This window comes from Saimiri boliviensis, chromosome 2 (assembly GCF_048565385.1).
Source record: "Saimiri boliviensis isolate mSaiBol1 chromosome 2, mSaiBol1.pri, whole genome shotgun sequence".
NCBI lineage: Eukaryota > Metazoa > Chordata > Mammalia > Primates > Cebidae > Saimiri > Saimiri boliviensis.
Genome location: NC_133450.1, coordinates 154,811,707 through 154,829,808, shown reverse-complemented (window position 1 = coordinate 154,829,808; position 18,102 = coordinate 154,811,707). Strand labels below are relative to the sequence as shown.

The following is an 18,102-nucleotide window of genomic DNA, read 5'->3' as shown; positions in this document are numbered from 1 at the left end:
AAGCTGACGGATGGGATTTATCAACTAAACCAAATATTGTGAGACTAAATTCAGAATGCCATGTAGCTACCTTTTGATTGTACCTAACAGAGAACATGTCCAAAGCATAAAAGATCCCTCAGAGAGAAAACTTTTCCAATGGAATAAAATCATGAAAAAGGAACTAAAATAAGTTCAGTACTAGTAACTTTTAGTATCAAACTGTTTCCGTAAATGGTTACTCTAGTACTACCTCCTTTAAGTAAAGGTTTGTATGGTGAAATTCCAGTTCTACAACCTCTGAGTCAGCTGGGAGAGAAATCGGGGATCAGGCAAATCTGGCCATAAACAAGGTAAGAGTCCACAGATTTAACTTTCAGGATAAGAACAAATCCCACAAATCCAACAATTTGTCCTTGGCACAGCTCTCCCTCACAGCTATAGTTCTGTTTTTCTATCTGTTGATTAGAATAACCCTCTCATTTTTATAGAATATTATTTAATCTGAGTTTCAGCCATGGCTTGCTTTAACTAGGATAAGAAATCTGGTCCCTATATATATTTTTAAATCTCAAAATAGCAGTGTACTTATTTTTAAGTGGTGAGATAATTCACTGTATAGAACTACCAGCTGAGATGACTAATGCTTTATGTATAAATGGGCTGCATTTCAAAAACTTGTGTTTTCAGGATTCATAATGAACTGCAGCCCAAAAGCAGAACCAGACTTAGCCTGTAAAACATGAGCACACTTTTCCTAAAGCATGCAAAAATGAGTAACTCAGTTAAGGCTCACTACAAAAATATCCAACAGAGGAGCCAAGAAAGGAAAAAGAAAATAGTCTGCTTTTGATTTTTTGAACTTAGAATTTCTACAACTGTTTGAATGAATTTTATAAAATCTGATTTCCTGGATAGGTCTTCTTAAAGGCTTTTATTAGAAAAGTCTACCCAATGCAATTACAATTTTTTTTGGGGGGGGAGGGGACCAGGAAAGAGCAAGAACTTGTTTCTGTGAATTTGAGAATTATGATAATATTTTTCATGTCAGATCAAATCAAACCACCTTTTATACAAAAGGAGCCAAAAGCAGAAGCTGTGAGCTTTAGTCACTCATTTTCCTCCAAGCCCATACAAACCTTTCTCAGAAACTGCACAAAGGAGATGAACTGAAATTATCCCAGACACAGGAAGAAGGCAAACCCTGGAAAAAGAAGCAAATGAGCTATACTTTTGATGGGCTCAGCTAGCCCACACAAGTCATTCAAGAAAGAGGGGAAGTGTATAATCAGAAATAAATGCCAATACTCACAATGGGAAGTCTGCTGAGGAAGAGCAGAGCAGAGTTTTCAAATCCTTGTAGGAAGGGCTGTTTCAATCCTCTGACTGGCTACCCAGTCTCTTAGAATAGTAACAGCTTGAGTTCTTAACACGGCGAATCTCCCTGTTGGGTGTTTATTATGTGTGTGTGTTTTTTTCTTTCTTTTTGGCACCTATAAAGTTGTTACTGGGCAAAACTCTCCAGCCAAAAGATTTCTTTGCCCAGTACCCAGGAGCACAGATTCTCTCCTTCCTACACTCAAATAGGCTGGTACTCACTGGAAGATAAATCATCCTTCCTTGGCTTAGCTCGATCACCTGTCTGAAATCTGATGCTTAAAAGCCATTATGACTATCTCAAGGTTTGGAGCAAGAAAGCTTATAAGGTGAAGCTGGCTACAGGTTAAAACAAAGACTTGAGAGTTTATAAAACAAGCAGGCTATGATGAGCGAGGGACTTTTCAAAACCTCTCCAGGGGCTGGATGAATTCTGGGGTTCTGATTAACAAGACAGGCAAGACTTTGAAACCCAGGCTGTCTCCTGTTTGTAGGTGGTCCCAGCATTTTAAGAGTTATGAAATTGAAATCTAAGTAAGAAGCAGTTCCATTATCTTCTCAAACACCACCACTAAAAGAAAATTATTTCATTTATAAACTTCAGTGTGAAATTAGCCTTCAAAAGACTAGTAACTACAGTTTGGAATGTTGAAATGCATAATCCAATTAAGTGCAATTATTAAACACACCTAATACTAGGATAAAGCTGTATGATGCAATAAATAAAAGAATTAGAGTATGCTTATTAATTTGGCTGAATGAAAAAGTCCACACTAAGAAAAAAAAAAAAACTTACCAACATAGTCCCTATCAGGGAGGACGTTTTATTTTTAACCATTGTATTTTAAGGTTTTATGCAGTTTTCTGAAATACATACTTTTCCCTTGATCTGTTTAATCAGAACGTCACAGGTATCACACTTCTGATTTTAAATGTCAACATAATAAATAACCTTGAACAAAGGAAAAATGTTCTACACATCCAACTTCTGGCTTAGTCATTTGCTGTGTGAGCTCAGCAAGTTGTGTTTTGTCAACTGAATGAAAGGAAGATTTGACAAGTGAAACGAAAAGGCACCCTTTTGGTTCTTACGTGCTTATGGCAGGCTCCTACCTATGTGTTTATGTCAGGCAACCCTGTTTTACCCTCTCGGTTGTTCTGATAGTCTCGAACACACTACTTAAGGGAGAACACAAAGCCCAAATAAGAACACACATTTTAATGCTTCTGCAAATTCAACCAGGAGATCCTGAAAAGTCACGGAGTGTACTCATGAATTAAAGCAGCCCTAGTTTCTAATCAGGGAGCCCCTTGCCTAGGGGATAATACTAACACAGATGACAGGTCTAAGACTCACCACCATGGACACACCGCCTCTGCTGTGCTGTGTCTTTCCTTACAGATGGTCTCAGAAAACACCAGGTTGGTTCTAGCCAGACCAGTCTGTGCAAACTAGTCCTATACTTGACAAATAGCACGTAATTCCTGCTGTCAGGTTCACCGCAGTGGGCTCAGAGTTCTGTTTGAGAAATGCTCCTGCCCAGAAAAATATTTACACAAGTGAGAGTGGGGTGCACCGCACTGCAGCATTCTCCCTGCTCTGCCATGAGTCTGGCTCTGTTTGACTGGCCTGGTCTTATCAGTGGCCTTTGTACTCATTTGAGATCAGCATAGAGACAAAACATGGAGCCAAATAAATGACCAAGATAACAAGATTCAAGCCCCACAAGAGTTACTAAAGCCATGAAAACACTGTGCCCTTTAACCCAGTCATCCTGCTGCTTTGAAATTGTTGGGAAATAATAAAAAAAAGAAAAGGAGGAGGAAAATGACCAGGCAAGATGTTCTCTGCAACATCATCGACAATGGGGAAAATCTGGAAGCAGTCCTAACATCCGAAAAAAAAAAAAAAGAAAGAATAACTCAACTACTAGAAACACTGTAAGGAGTATTATACAGTCATCAAAAATAATAATGTGGAAACTGTTTTCCATGAAGACTTGAAAAAAATGCAAACAATGTAAAACTCAAGAGCTGATATCCAAATCTATAAAAACTTATTGAAATTGTGTTTGTTAGCCTGACAAAGATGAAAAAGAAATACTAAAAATAAGACCTAGTGTGAAATACTGAGTAGTTCTTCTCTTCTGTCTTCCTATCAAATTTTATGTTATCATTCATTTAAATAACATTTTAATGCAATTCAATAAGCATCTTTAGTAAATAAATATCTATCTGAAAAAATATATATCTAGGCTGTAAAAAAAGAAATAGCAAGAGAGAAAAGCTGTCATAAATTGGCAAAGGCAACTACTAGCAAAAATAAAGACGATACGAGCAGGCATAAAAAGTCACTTCCCAGTGCTCATCCATTTATGTCATTTAAGTGGGTTTAAAGAGGACATTTAATGAGGGCATTAATACAACTCTGGCCCCAATATCATGGTGTCCAGCAGGGCCTGACATGAGGGTACCTGGGGTATTTCCTGATCAGGAGCGTGCGACAGGGACGAAAGAACAAGGGGAATGGTGCTATCCCCTGATATCTGACCAGCACTTTAGGTTTTAAAAAGCATTTTTATAGCTATAGTTTTTTTCCCCCCACTCACAACCACCTTGTGAAGAAGGCAGGACAGCTATTATCTTCCTCTGACAAATAAGCCACTTGTTATATGGCTTCTAAAGCATATCTAAGCTCTAATTAAAGCTTCACAACATTAATTAGTGTTTAGAGAGGTATCAATCCAGTTTACAACATGATTCAGAAACTTGGGGAAAAAGCAGACTGTCTCATCCTACACTCCAAAAGAATACAGCTATTTTCCTAACCAACGATCACCATTTACTTTTTAGCTGGCTAGAGAACGGTCAAGAGCAATTTATGATGCCCTTATCTCATTAACAAAAGACATCACCGTATTGTTAGCAGTATCACAATAAAATGTTTTTTGTTTTCTGCTTTACAGAAAGGGTCTTGTGCTGGGCTCAGACCTGTAATCCCAGCACTTTGGGAGTCTGAGGAGGGCAGATCACAAGGTCAGGAGTTTCAGACCAGGCTGGCCAATGTGGTGAAACCCCGTCTCTACTAAAAACACAAAAATTAGCCAGGCGTGTTGGCAGGTGCCCGTTGTCCCAGCTACTCGGGAGGCTGAGGCAGGAGGATCGCTTGAACCCGGGAGGTGAGGGTCACCATGGCACTCCAGCCTGCGAGACAGAGCAAGACTCCATTTCAAAAAAAAAATAAGAGAGAGACAGGGTCTTCCTCTGTCATCCAGGCTGGAGTGCAGTGGTACCATCATAAGTCACTGCAGCCTCCAATTCCTAGCCTCAAGCAATCCTCCCACCTCAGCCTCCTGAGTAGTTGGGCTATAGGTACATGCCACTATGCCTGGCTAACTAAAAAAAATTTTTTTGTAGCTATGGAGTCTTGCTATGTTGTCCTTGAGGGCAGAAATTTTTGCCTCTTTTTTTCACTGCTATATCCCCAGTACCTAAAACAGCACATAGCAGGTACTCACGTATATCTGGCCTGTACTAATAAGGTTTATTTCTTAAGCTAGGTAGTGTGTACACAGATGTTTGTCATATAACTTTCACACATTTTGTCTGTCTGAAATGTGGCCTAATACATTTTACAAATTACTGTTAATGAATTGCTCCTTTTAAAATCAGTACCTTTTATCTGACCTCACGAAGGGTCTCCACAGGGAAGTCAGAGTATAAAAGTGCTGTGAATCGCCCCTTTCCCCATCTAAACGCTACATGGGGATGTCAACTTGAGATGATTAGTCATCGGATGTATGTGCCAAGGGCATGCATGGTCTGGCCTTTCCCAGAAGCTCCTCTTTTGCTTGTTTTATTCCTAAAACTATGGAAAGTGCTTCTTTGGCCACTGCCCTGACTCCACCATCACATGAGATTTACCCTCTTGCTCTATGGAGCCCAAGCAGTAATTTTTGGAAACTTTAAAAAAAAAAATTTACTTTACATCTAAAGCTCCTACTAAACCCAAATAGCTTATCCTTTTCTCACAGGAGATCAGGAATTGGCCCTCACTAGCTGCCATCAGGCCCTCTTTATCTCACCTTCATCTAGGTTCTCTAAATGTTATTTACATGCATAAAAGTGTATTTATAACCAGCATCTTTCACATTGAGTTTTTTTTTTCAACAATGGAGAGGTGTTTCTTTTGTAATACAAAGTGGGAAAAGGTAAAGGAATGATTTTTATAAACACATTCTCAACCATGTGAAATACATAATATTTAAAGATTATACAAAAATAGGAAGACATTTATGTCTAGGTGGTATTACCAGTAATTCTTGCTTTTTTGTTTTTGTTTTCAGACAATATGACATGTTTATACTTCTAAATTTTCACTGGGTGTGGTGGCTCATGCCTGTAATCCCAGCACTTTGGAAGGCCAAGGTGGGCAGATAACCTGAGGTCAGGAGTTCAACACCAGTCTGGTTAATGTGGTGAAGCCCTGTCTCTTCTATAAATACAAAAATTACTAGGCATGATGGCACGCACCTGTAATCCCAGCTACTTGGGAGGCTGAGGCATGAGAATCGCTTAAACCCAAGAGGTGGAGGTTGCAGTGAGCCAATATTCTGCCACGGCACTCCAGTCTGGGTGACAGAGCGAGACTACATCTCAAAAAAAAAAAAAAAATTTGTTCTATGAGTGTCATGTATATGGTGCACATACATTTGCTTTTGTATATACATATATGTATGTATATTACTGTGTACACATATATATACCTATGTGTATATTACTGTATATATATACATACATATGTGTATATATACATATATACTGACACACATATACATGTTCACATACATATTACTGTTTATGATAGCACTCTAATCAGATTTGTTTATAGACATACAGGGGTCATGGTGACTACAATCAGTAAAAAATTTTTCCCTGCACAGTCCAGATACCTGTCTGTAGTAACAATTCATACTCTGACACCCTGAAAGTCACAAATCAGAGAGCTTTCTTTTGCTTTCAACCTCAATGCCCAGACCTGTGAGGCAGGGTACCAGGTGGGAAAGAAAAGTTATAGCTTGCTTATTAGATCTCAGGAACAAAGAAAAAAGTTAAGTACAGAACAAACCAAGCTGGAAAGGAATTAGTGGAGTAGGTACCTAAACCCATGAAGAGAGGATTTTGCCCAAGGCAACAGAAGGTTGAGGTCTTGAGGAACCAAGAACCTTAAGCACTCCTTCCCCTAAGTGTGTGAATGGAAGCAAATGGAGGGTAGGGGAGGAATCCACATCATCAGAGGCAACTGAAACCTACCCACTACACTTGAAATTTCATGTTTCAATCTCCTCTCTCATCAAATACCTTACTAGAGAAAGACATTGTAATTCTGATTTTTCTGAAATGGAGCCTAACTCTGTTGCCCAGGCTGGAGTACAGTGGTGCAATATGGGCCCACTGCAACCTCTTCCTCCCAGGTTCCAGCCATTCCCCTCTCTCAGCCTTCCAAGTAGCTGTGATTACAGGCATGCACCACCATGCTCGGCTAATTTTTGTATTTTTGTAGAGACAGGTTTTCACCATGTTGGCCAGGCTGGTCTTAAACTATTGACCTTGGGGGATCTGCCCCCTTGGCTTCCCAAAGTGCTGGGATTACAGGTGTGAGCCGTCACCCATAATTGATTTTTCTTACTTCACTTAGGGTAAGTCTCTGAACTTCTTTGTGACATTACATAGGGATGTCGATGAGAGTAAAATAATAGCTTAATCTCATGTGATTACTGCCAAGAACCTGCTTGGCAGGCTGAAGGTATTGAGAGGTAGACACCCTGATAGCATAACAGAGTGGATCTGGGGACCAACAGCCTGAGAGCCTGCGGGGCTGACAGCTCTCCAGGACTGAAGGCCCTGAGCAGAAATTCACCCACACATTTATCTGCTCTTTGACAGGTGATTCTCATTAATACATATACATATAACTTCAGAATATACCAAATAGGCAGCAGTTACCCACCTACCACTAATTACAAACTACAAGGTATCCGCCGTAAAGGAGCCATGGGGGCAGGGTAAACTTAATATTTCTCAACAGACTGTTGTGAGGATTAAGTATGAAAATGCAGGCAAAGTATTTTAGGAACCATGGTGCATGTTAAAGGTTCAATGAATGTTAGATTATTATCATTCAGGTCTTTATTATTGATAGCAGTCCCACAACAGAATCGATAAAAGTCTCAAGAAGTTGGGCAGTGAAAGGTAAAAAATGGAATGGACAGGGAAAGATCAGTTGTCCCAGAACAAACAACTGAGTTTATCTGGGTGGGGGTTATAGTGTTCTGCCCACAAGAGATACTTGCAGGTGAGATTTGCCAGAATAAAGTCACATTGATGGGCTGGGAATGCCCACTTTAGATGTCTCCTCCTGTTGTTGTCTTCAAAAAGTGCTTTGCGGCTTACATAGCTCCTGTGAGTATGTTTCTGGTGCACTCACTGGTCCTAAACCAGCAGGTAGATATACTTACCGATGATTTACATGTGGAGAAATACTCCTGCCCAGTATTTCATGCTTAGTGCTGGAACTAGGAATCAGATTCAGGTTTCCTTGCTCCAGTTACACACTTGTTCCAGTATATAATGTTGTCATTTGAGGGTGTTCAGAGCCAGTAAGAGGTAGGACTCTGGACTCAGATGATCAGAAAAAACTTCTGTATAGACGACTGATTACTGTTCTCACTCATTCAGCTATCTGGCAGAAAACTCAGAAGAGAAATGAACACTCGGCATGCCATTTTGGGCAGGCTGTCCCCACGGTGATGTGTCTCTTAGGAGAATGCTCTCTGCATTTTTGTACAGATTTCTCCCAAGTATCACAGAAGTAATATTGGAACAGATAGTGAAACTATGTAAGTCTCTAATATAACCAAAGTAAGAATTCAAATACACATCTTTGTGATTCACAGTATGGCTTGTTGCATATTCTTTTCTAAGAGAATCACTTTACTGAATATATACTTCTCTTTTCCTCTTTCTCTTTGTTTAGCAACATCAAACAAAAGCTGCTTGGGAGTGGGCACTAGGAACTGATTTTAAGCATCCAAACTCATTTCCTCCCTCCTCATTCAATCCCTCAGAAAGAAGTGCAAGAGGAGTATTTATACATTTGCATCAGCATTCAAGATTTACATCTGTCTTTCAACACTTCAACAGAATTGACTTAGGTAATAATTTACTCAACTGATTTCAGTGCATAAAGACTCTAAGATAAAAGCAAATTTTCTAAGAGAGTAAAACAAAACAAAACAAAACTTCAATGGATAGAAAATTGCTTTGAAATCCCAGTTATCTAGTCAACTTGCTATTATCCGTTCATAAGAGAAATAAAAAATCAGTCTGAGAAAAGATATACATTTAACACACACACACTCCAGAACACAGGGTTACCTGAGGCATTGCCATTAACCTTTGTGGTGTGAGCCATGCTGGCTTGAGTCCAATGACAGATCCAGAAAGGAGACAGGAGTCATGCAAATTTTATGCATCAAGTTTCCAAAGTCATTCAACCTGGAACAGTAAGGAGAGCCCTATCAAAATGGATCATTTAAAAATATGTACAGCAATAAATCTTAGACTTCCGTTTATAAAGATGACTGCTAACAGAGACAGCAAATCGGAATGCAGGGAGAAAGACTGGGGATCCAGGAGGTGACTACATTGGACCTGGCAGTATGGAGATAACACCCACAGATGTATCAGTGGTTAGATATCGAAAGAAGGTTCCTACACATAATACTCTGTGGGAAACAAAATTGGTTCTCTAGAAATGTGACTATTTTAGGAAAGTGGTCATCAAATACAAATGACCTCCTAAGGTGTAGCACTCTACAACACTCTACAAAGTATTTTTGGTTTTTAAGCCTATCTTCCTTTCCAAGTTCTAGTTCAAAAGGCTCATTTATTCAACTGCAATTTCAAAGCAATTCCTGCACCAAATGTTTACATTTTTAAAAAGACTAACTTCATGGAAATTCTTTTGAGATATCTGAAGTCTTTTTACCAATGCCTCTTTCTCATATGCAACCACTTTTCTAAAGCACAAATCTGATCCAGTCAATCCTTCTCTTGAAACAAAAAAAAAATTCATTATCTCCCACTGTGCTGTTGGATAAACTTCAAATTGTTAGAGGCATTCAAACCAGAGCAACCCCATCTTGAATAGGGGCTAGATAAAACAAGGCTGAGACTTACTGGGCTACATTCCCAGGAAGTTGGGCATTCTTAGTCACAGGATGAGATAGGTCAGCACAAGATACAGGTCACAAAGACTTCGCTGATAAAACAGTTTGTGGTAAGGAAGCCGGCCAAAACCCACCAAAACCAGGATGGTGATGAAAGTGATCTCTGATGGTTCTCACTGTCCATTATACACTAATTATAATGCATTAGCACGCCAAAAAACACTCCCACCAGCACCAGGACAGTTTACAAATACCAATGGCAACATCAGCAATTATCCTATATGGTCTGACAAGGGGAGGAACCTTCAGTTTCAGGAAATGCCCACCCCTTTCCCACAAAACCTAAGAATAATCCACCTCTTGTTTAACATATAATCAAGAAGTAACTGTAAGTGTAATCAGCTGAGCAGCCCATGCTGCTGCTCTTTCTATGGAGTAACCATTCTTTATTCCTTTACTTTCTTAATAAACTTGCTTTCACTTTATGGATTCACCTCTAATTCCTTCTTGTGAGAGATCCAAGACCCCTCTCTTCAGGTGTGGGTCAGGACCTCTTTCCAATAACAAAATGATAGAGCATGTCACAGAGTCTCAAAACACTGGGGTCCATGTCGGGCAATATATTCATTTTACATTGATTTTTCTATTTAAAAGTTACCCGAGATTGCTATAGTCAGACTTATATTTCAATCACAAAATTTAAAACCAAAAAGAAGAAAAAAAAAAATGAAAAAGAATACTGTTTCCTCTTTGCTTTTTGTAAATGCCTTCCAAAAAATACTGGAAAACAGTAAACACAATAGTACATATAGAAATTCCATTTCCATTGTGCCCAAACTCTGACTCTAGACCCATGAAATCAGAAGAACTTGGGTGAAACAAATTCCACATTGAGAATTAATGTGTCAATTCAGAAACCCACATGACATCCTAACAGAGAATGTGAAAATAGTATCTGTATACACTGATTCTAATGCAGCCACTGAAATCCTGTAAGTTTTTAATAACATGGTAAAATATTCAAAGTATTTTGGTTAAAAAAAAACAAAACCGTATACTATCCTAAACCTAATTTTAGTAAAAAATATGCATGTGTATACGTACCTATTTAACTTAAACGATGAGAAGTTAATGCATCAAAATGTTCACACTGTGGTTGCCCCTGGGTGAGCAAATCACAGATTTTAGCTCTTTCTTCACTTTTGCAGAATAATTATTAAAAATAAATATTTAGGCTGGGTGAGGTGGCTTACACCTGTAATCCCAGCACTTTGGGAGGCTGAGGTAGGTGGATCACCTGAGGTCAGGAGTTCGAGACCAGCCTGGCCAACATGGAAAAACCTCATTTCTACTTAAAAAAAAAAAAAACCACAAAAATTAGCTGGGTGTAGTGGTGCATGCCTGTAATTCCAGCTCCTCAGGAGGCTGAGGTACCAGAATCGCTTGAACCCAGGAGGCAGAGGTAGCGGTGAGTCGAGATTACACCACTGCACTCTAGAGTAGGACAGAACGAGACTGTCTAAAAAACTGAAAAATAAATATTTAGACCCTTTCTGTCGATGTTGTTTTATTTGCTTTAAAACCATCAGGGAAAAAAAGGAAAAGGTATTTTTAAAAATGCTATGCAAAAAAGGAAACTATCAGGCTACAACCGTGAAGATTACAAGGGGTCAGAAATATAAGTAAATAAAAAGGAAGGAAAAGGAAATGGCTGATTGCTCTGATCACATTGGGTGAAAATTTCTTGCCATTTAGCTAGTGAAATTTTCCTTATTGTTTAAATGAGTTGGCACCACAGTTCAAAGCTAACTACCATGAAAGCAACCCAGTGTAAACTCAAAAGGACCCTTCCTTTCTTTCTTTTTTAAACAGACTGCTTCTGACAAGCCTGCCCTCTGCATGGCTTTTCCAGCTACACTGACTAGCACTGGGTTTACCTAATGAGACGAGATTCTAAACCGTCCACTCCCTGCTGATCCTTAGTTTCTGGCTGGTGGCACACCAGGAGGACAGGATGGCTCCAGTGTTCCAGATGAAAGGGCACTCACCTGACATTCCCTTGGAAACAGAGGCATTGGTTCAAGTCTACAACATTGAACTTGGGAGAGCAATAACCTTTGTGTGCACAGTCAGTGCTGGTTGAATCAAAAGGAAGGCTTTAGGGATAGAGTAAACACTGTCTTTTAAGAATAGGAGTACTCTATAATAAATTTCTGACAAATGCAGTTTTATTTAAAAAAAAAAAAAAAAGTGGCGACTGGGAAGACCAGAGAGGGAGGTGTGGGGAAATGAAGGGGCAAAGGAAAGAAGCCCAGCTTTTGGAATTATTCAACTAATTATGCGTTTAAAAGCTAATAACCACAAAACTCCTAAGCAAACCCCGTTTACTGGCCCCTTGCTAGCCTTGTGTGTTTGCACTCTTGCTCCATAGTGGCTTGTAAATACCACCATGTAAAACCTTGAAGGCAAACAGAAGACAAGAAGAGACAAGCTACATGTGCTGGGTGGGGGTGAATGAAGTACGTGTCAAGGTATCTGGATGGAGCTGTGCCCAGAATCTTCCTAGTCAAGCTTAATAAACGTTGGTCCAAGGTCCTCTCCTGTTATTGAACCTTTTTCATCTGGCAGAAGATCTTTTTATCAGATCCAAAGTGGTGCCTCCCACCCTTCCCCAAACTGAACAATAAAACCAAAATAAGGAGGACGCCTAAAATTAGGAACTATAAGCATTATCACCGGGAAAATAACAAGACACTGTCACTGGGTGTGGACCCTGGCAGTGTCTGTGCAAAGAGAACAGTTGTATATTATGTATTGATTTTTCTCAGTTATTGTTCACGCTGACAGGTGGCCTCAAATTGTGAGGCCTCATTCTTAATGCTATGCAGATTCTTATGTCAGTGCACTGCATAAACCAGAAAAGGTCCAGCCACAGTCCATCCCTCTGTTACAGATGGATAAATTGCTTCTTTTCTCCCTCAGAGGAGACTGCAAACCAGTAAATCTTAACTGGTACAATGGTGGCTTAGTTCTCCTAGCTAAGAAAAAAGCATTCCTTTGAAAGGATTTAGGAAAATACATCAGCAGAGAAAGAATTTGTCTTCGTCTCTATTTCAGGAGACTGAAGGGTACCGAAGGTACATTTTAATAGATCGCCAAGCATGGTACAGTGAATGAGGGAAACAGTCCAGGAGCTGATGCCATACATACATCAGCTAAAATGATAACAAATATGAAAAACAGCACACTAGAACTTTGCTAAAAATATACCATGCAAACAAGTTGTTAGATAATATTGAGATTTGATATCCACTCTAAATATACTCTCTATATAGAGTGTATATATATCTAGATATATATACTTTATATATTATTAAACTATCAAATGCCACTATCTCAGTTAGAACCAAGATAATGCCGATAATGTTGATAGTACTGTTGATGGCAGCTAATATTAACTCATCTCTTACTACTATTAGTTATTGAAATATAAAATGTCACCTACTCTAAGGTACATCATTATTTTAAGTACTACTAGTAAAAAAAAAGATGTCACCAATTAAACAATAAAATGCTAATTAAAAATTTACATTCATTATAAGACACATCCTCATTTCAGAGGTGATATGTGAAAAACACATATCTTACAATTGATGAAACTGTTAAATTCAAGGGACTTTTAAAAATACTTAACAGTTAATACCTTGTTTAAATTTCATGGCAACCCTAAAAAGTACTACCCCTTCTCTCCATTTTATACGTAAGAAACAAGCACAGGGAAGTTTTAGAACTTGCTCCTTTCACACAGCTAGTATGACAGCACTGATATTTAAAGCTGGGCAATTCATCCCTAGAGTCCTTGTGATTATGTGACTTAGAGTGAGGGCACTATTGTTTTAACAAATGAGAACTTGGGGGATAAATGAGTGATGTCCTTTTAAGGTAGTCACCTTAGTTACATATATGCTTTCTGCAAGGAGGCTGTGCTGAAATCCTTTTTAGATACAAAGCTGCATCTTGGAATTTTACGTAATATGTTTATTTTTTATTTTTTTTGAGATGGAGTCTTGCTCTGTTGCCCAGGCTGGAATGCAGTGGCGCAATCTCAGCTCACTGCAACATCCGCCTCCCAGGTTCAGGCGATTCTCCTGCCTCAGCCTCCCAAGCAGCTGGGATTACAGGTGTGCTTTAGTAGAGATGGGGTTTCACCATGTTGGCCAGGCTGGCATATATTGTGTTTTTAAAGCACTTGTATTTGCAACCTTATTACTTGGGATAACATAAATAAGAGTCTGAAGTACTTACATAATACACAAAAAATGTTTCTCAGTACTTCACCAGCATACTCTTTTCTAGACTGCACACAGTATTAGTAGAGCAGGCTTGATTATCCATCCTATTCTTTATATGAATGTCAACTGTTTCATAAAATCAAATATTTTCTAAACTGAAAACAAAAACAAAAACAAAAACTCTACCATGTGGTAGGTTCTAACTGCAATGGTAGAAGTTTCAAAAATGCATAAAACTAGGGCAGGATATTAGAATCAGAATCTTGCCATTCAAAATAACAATTATATTTTAAAAATGTAGATGAAAGCTGGCTTTACTCCTTCCCACAGAATAATCAAAATAAATATACAGCATCGAGATTATCACCAGCAATCTGCCAGAACTCATCAAAGAGCATGGGTCAGTTCCTAGTGCCGTAGAGAAGCTAAAAAAAAAAAAACAACAAAACTCCAGCAGACATTAAGAGAGTCAGATTTTCATATCTGTGACACACTTCCCCCAATCTGCCTGGGATCAAGCACATGTAAAACTTCCCCCAACTCAGATTCTACACTGGAAAAAGTGAGACTGAGGTGGACACATAACTTGCTCACCATCTTGGCTTCTTTGGATGCCTCAACCCATGAGAAGCATCAGGAATGCCTGAGGGGAGACAACACCCTGAGGACAGTCAGAGGCAAAGTGGGGAGGTGGGATTACCATCTCCAGCCCTGGAAGCTCTGCTCTGTAACTCAACCAAAGGAGATTCCAAATCAGAGTAACTCAGCAATTCAGCAGCACTACACTGCAGGAGGTATATTCCACAGGTCTCTTGGGCATGAACTCCTAGCCAGCCTGTCCATACCACAGGGATATCTCTCCTTTGGAACTTCCCCCATTCCAGCCAGGCAATCCTCTGATCCTTTGCTAGAACAGAGGCAAATCTGGGGTTTTAGGTACCATTTAGTGCTGAAAAAGAGGCAGGGACTTAGCGGGAAAAATGTGTTAGAAATTCAACGAATAAATTACAAAGAATCTCTAAGCAAACATAACCAGTAAAAACCAAAAGAGACTAGACAGAAAAGATTGGAATAAACAATAAATCATTCAGTGCAACAACACAGACATAGCCATAAGAACATGGAATCATGACCTCCCCAAATGTATAAAGCAGGCATCCCCAAATTTTTTACACAGGGGCCCAGTTCACTGTCCCTCAGACCGTTGGAGGGCCGCCACATACTGTGCTCCTCTCACTGACCACCAATGAAAGAGGTGCCCCTTCCTGAAGTGCGGCGGGGGGGCCGGATAAATGGCCTCAGGGGGCCGCATGCAGCTCGCGGGCCGTAGTTTGGGGACGCCTGGTATAAAGCAAGGAACCAGTGACTGACCCTAATGAGAGATTGATTCATGAGCTCACTGACCAAGAATTCAAAATAGTAGTTTTACGGAAACTCAGGGATCTCCAAGGTAACATAGGAAAGCAATTCAGAAACCTACCAGAGAAATTTAACAAAGAGAGTGAAGTGATAAAAAATCAAATGAATCTTGAAACTAAAAAATATATATGCTAACTAAAAAATTTATTGGAGGCTCTCAACAGCAGTATAGATCAAGCAGAGGAAAGAATCAGTGAACCCAAAGACAGGCTCTTTGAAATTACATAGAGAAGAAAAAATAAAATAAATGCAAAGGTATTACATAAAGATTGCCTACAAGATATAGAAAATTACCTCAAAAGACTAAATGTAAGATTTATTGCTGTTCAAGAGAAAGTTGAGCAAGAGCGAGAGATAGAAAAAAGATTACTCAATAAATAATAATAGAAAACTTGCCAAAATGAGAAGAACACAAATATCCAGAGAGAGGAAGGTCAGAAAACACCAGATTGGACCCAAATAACACTACCCCCAAGGCATATAATAATCAAACTCTCAAAGGTCAAGGACGAAAAGAGGATCCTAAAAGCAACAGAAAGAGGAAATAACATACAAAGAAACTTAATCTGGCAACAGACTTCTCAATGACCATTTAGGTCAGGAGGAAGTGTAATGTTATTTTCAAAGTGCTGAAATAAACAAAAACCCTGCTATCCTCAAATACTTTATCTAGCAGGCAGCAGAACTATCCTTCAAATATGAAGGAGAGAGTCTTTTTCTGACAAACAAAAGCTAAAAGAATTCACCACCACTAGCTCTGTCTTACAAGAAAAAAGAATGTTTTTCAATTTGAAAGGAAAAAACACTAATGTGCAAAAAGAAAACATTTAAAGATATAAAACCCACTGGCAATATTAAGCAGAGAAAACCCCAGAATATTCAAATACTGTAACTATCATGTGCAACCCACCCATAAGTTTACTATGAAACCTAGAAGACAAATCTATCAAAAACGATTTAAACTACAGCAACCTGTTAAGAGACAGACAATATAAAAATATGTAAATTGAGACCAGCAAAAGTCAAAATGTCAGGGGATGGAATTAAAGATGGAGAGTTGTTTTAAAGTTTTTTATTTATTCTTTTTTGTGCTCTAAGACAGGGATCTCCAATCCCTGAGCCATGGACTGGTACTGGTCTGTGGCATGTTGGGAACCAGGTCACAGCAGATGGTGAGCACAGGCCAGTAAGCATCACGACATCACTAATCGGTCTGAGCTCTACCTCCTGTCAGATCAGCAGCAGCATTAGATTCTCACAAGAGTGCGAACCCTATTGTGAACTGCATGTGTGAGGGATCTAGGTTGAGCATTCCTTATGAGCATCTAATGCCTGATGATCTGAGGTGGAACAGTTTCATCCCAAAACCATCCCCACTGTCCCATCTATGGAAAAGTTGTCTTTCATGAAACTGGTCCCTGATGCCAAAAAGGTTGGGGACTGCTAATCTAAGATAAGCTGTCATCTCTTTAAAACAATTTGTTTTATCTCTAAGATGTTTTCTATAAGCCTCATAGAAACCATAATGTAAAAACCTAAAATAAACACACTAAAAAATAAACAAATAAACAAATTAAAGCGTAGAACCAGAGAAAGTCAGGAGGAGAGGAGTTACAAAACAACCAAAATACAAGAAAAAAAAAAAAACAACGGCAATTCTCCACTCAGAAATTTATCAGATAATTTTAACAAAGAGATTAACATTATTTAAGAAATCAAACAAATCTTGGAACTGAGTAATACATTTGATGGACTAAAAATTCAGCTCCCAAGTACATAAAGCAAATATTAATAGATACAGAGAGAGAGAGAGAGAGAGAGAGAGAGAGAGAGAGAGAGAGAGAGAGAGACTGTAATACATTAATAGTGGAGGATGTCAAATACCCCACTTTCACCAATGAACATGATCATCTAGACAGAAAATCAACAAAGAAACAATTGAGTCAAACTACACACCAGACCAAATAGGTCTAACTGATATTTATAAAACGCTTCACTCAACTATTCAGAATACACATTCGTTTCATCAGTACATGGAATATTCACTGAAATTAACCACATTTTAGGCCACAAAACAAGTCTTAACAAATTTAAAAAAGGAGAAATCTGGCTAGGTGAGGTGGCTCACACGTGTAATCCCAGCACTTTGGGAGGCTGAGGTAGGCAGATCACCTGAGGTCAGGAGTTCTAGACTAGCCTGGTCAACATGGCAAAAACCTTGTCTCACCAAAAATACAAAAATTAGCTGGGCATGCTGGTGCACAACCATAATCCCAGCTACTTGGGAGGCTGAGGCAGGAGAATCACTTGAACCTAGGAGGCAGAGGTTGCAGTAAGCTGAGATTTTGCCACTGCACTCCAGCCTGGATGACAGAGCAAGACTCTACCTCAAAAAACACTTTGGAAATTATACAAACACATGGAAATTAAACAACATGCTCCTGAACAATGAGTTGATGAAGGAATTAATAAGAACATTTAAAAATTTCTCAAAACAAATAAAAATGGAAACACAACATACCAAAACCTATGGCATATAGCAAACACAGTACTAAGAGGGAAGTTTATAGTAATAAACATCTACATCAAAAAAGTTGAAAGACTTCAAAAAGACAACCTAACACTGCACCATCTCAAGAAACTAGAAAAGCAACACTAAACCAAACTCAAATTTACTAGAAGAAAGGAAATAATAAAATCAGAGCAGAAATAAATGAAACTGAGATTAAAACATTGTAGAAGATCAACAAAACTTTAGTTTAAAAAAAAAAAACAAAAACAAAAAACTGACAAATCTTTAGCTA

The 18,102-nt window shown here is 38.9% G+C and overlaps 1 protein-coding gene across 14 annotated transcripts in view; it reads right to left on the bottom strand.

The window, feature by feature from the left end:
* The window catches only part of KANK1 (KN motif and ankyrin repeat domains 1), a 240,357-nt gene that overhangs the window by 63,909 nt on the left and 158,346 nt on the right, over nt 1-18,102 (bottom strand). For 10 of the 14 annotated variants that reach the window (XM_074394727.1, XM_074394726.1, XM_074394725.1 and 7 more), the window contains one exon: nt 8,794-8,913. The exons of 1 other annotated variant lie outside the window; for it this stretch is intronic. In XM_074394727.1, coding sequence (XP_074250828.1) covers nt 8,794-8,830 — 37 coding nt within the window. In that variant the 5' untranslated portion in view covers nt 8,831-8,913. Of the gene's footprint in view, nt 1-1,118; nt 1,138-1,291; nt 2,679-2,713; nt 2,820-8,793; nt 8,914-18,102 lie in introns of those variants that run through there. 3 more of the 14 variants (XM_039461328.2, XM_039461325.2, XM_074394733.1) reach the window with 3 other exon arrangements.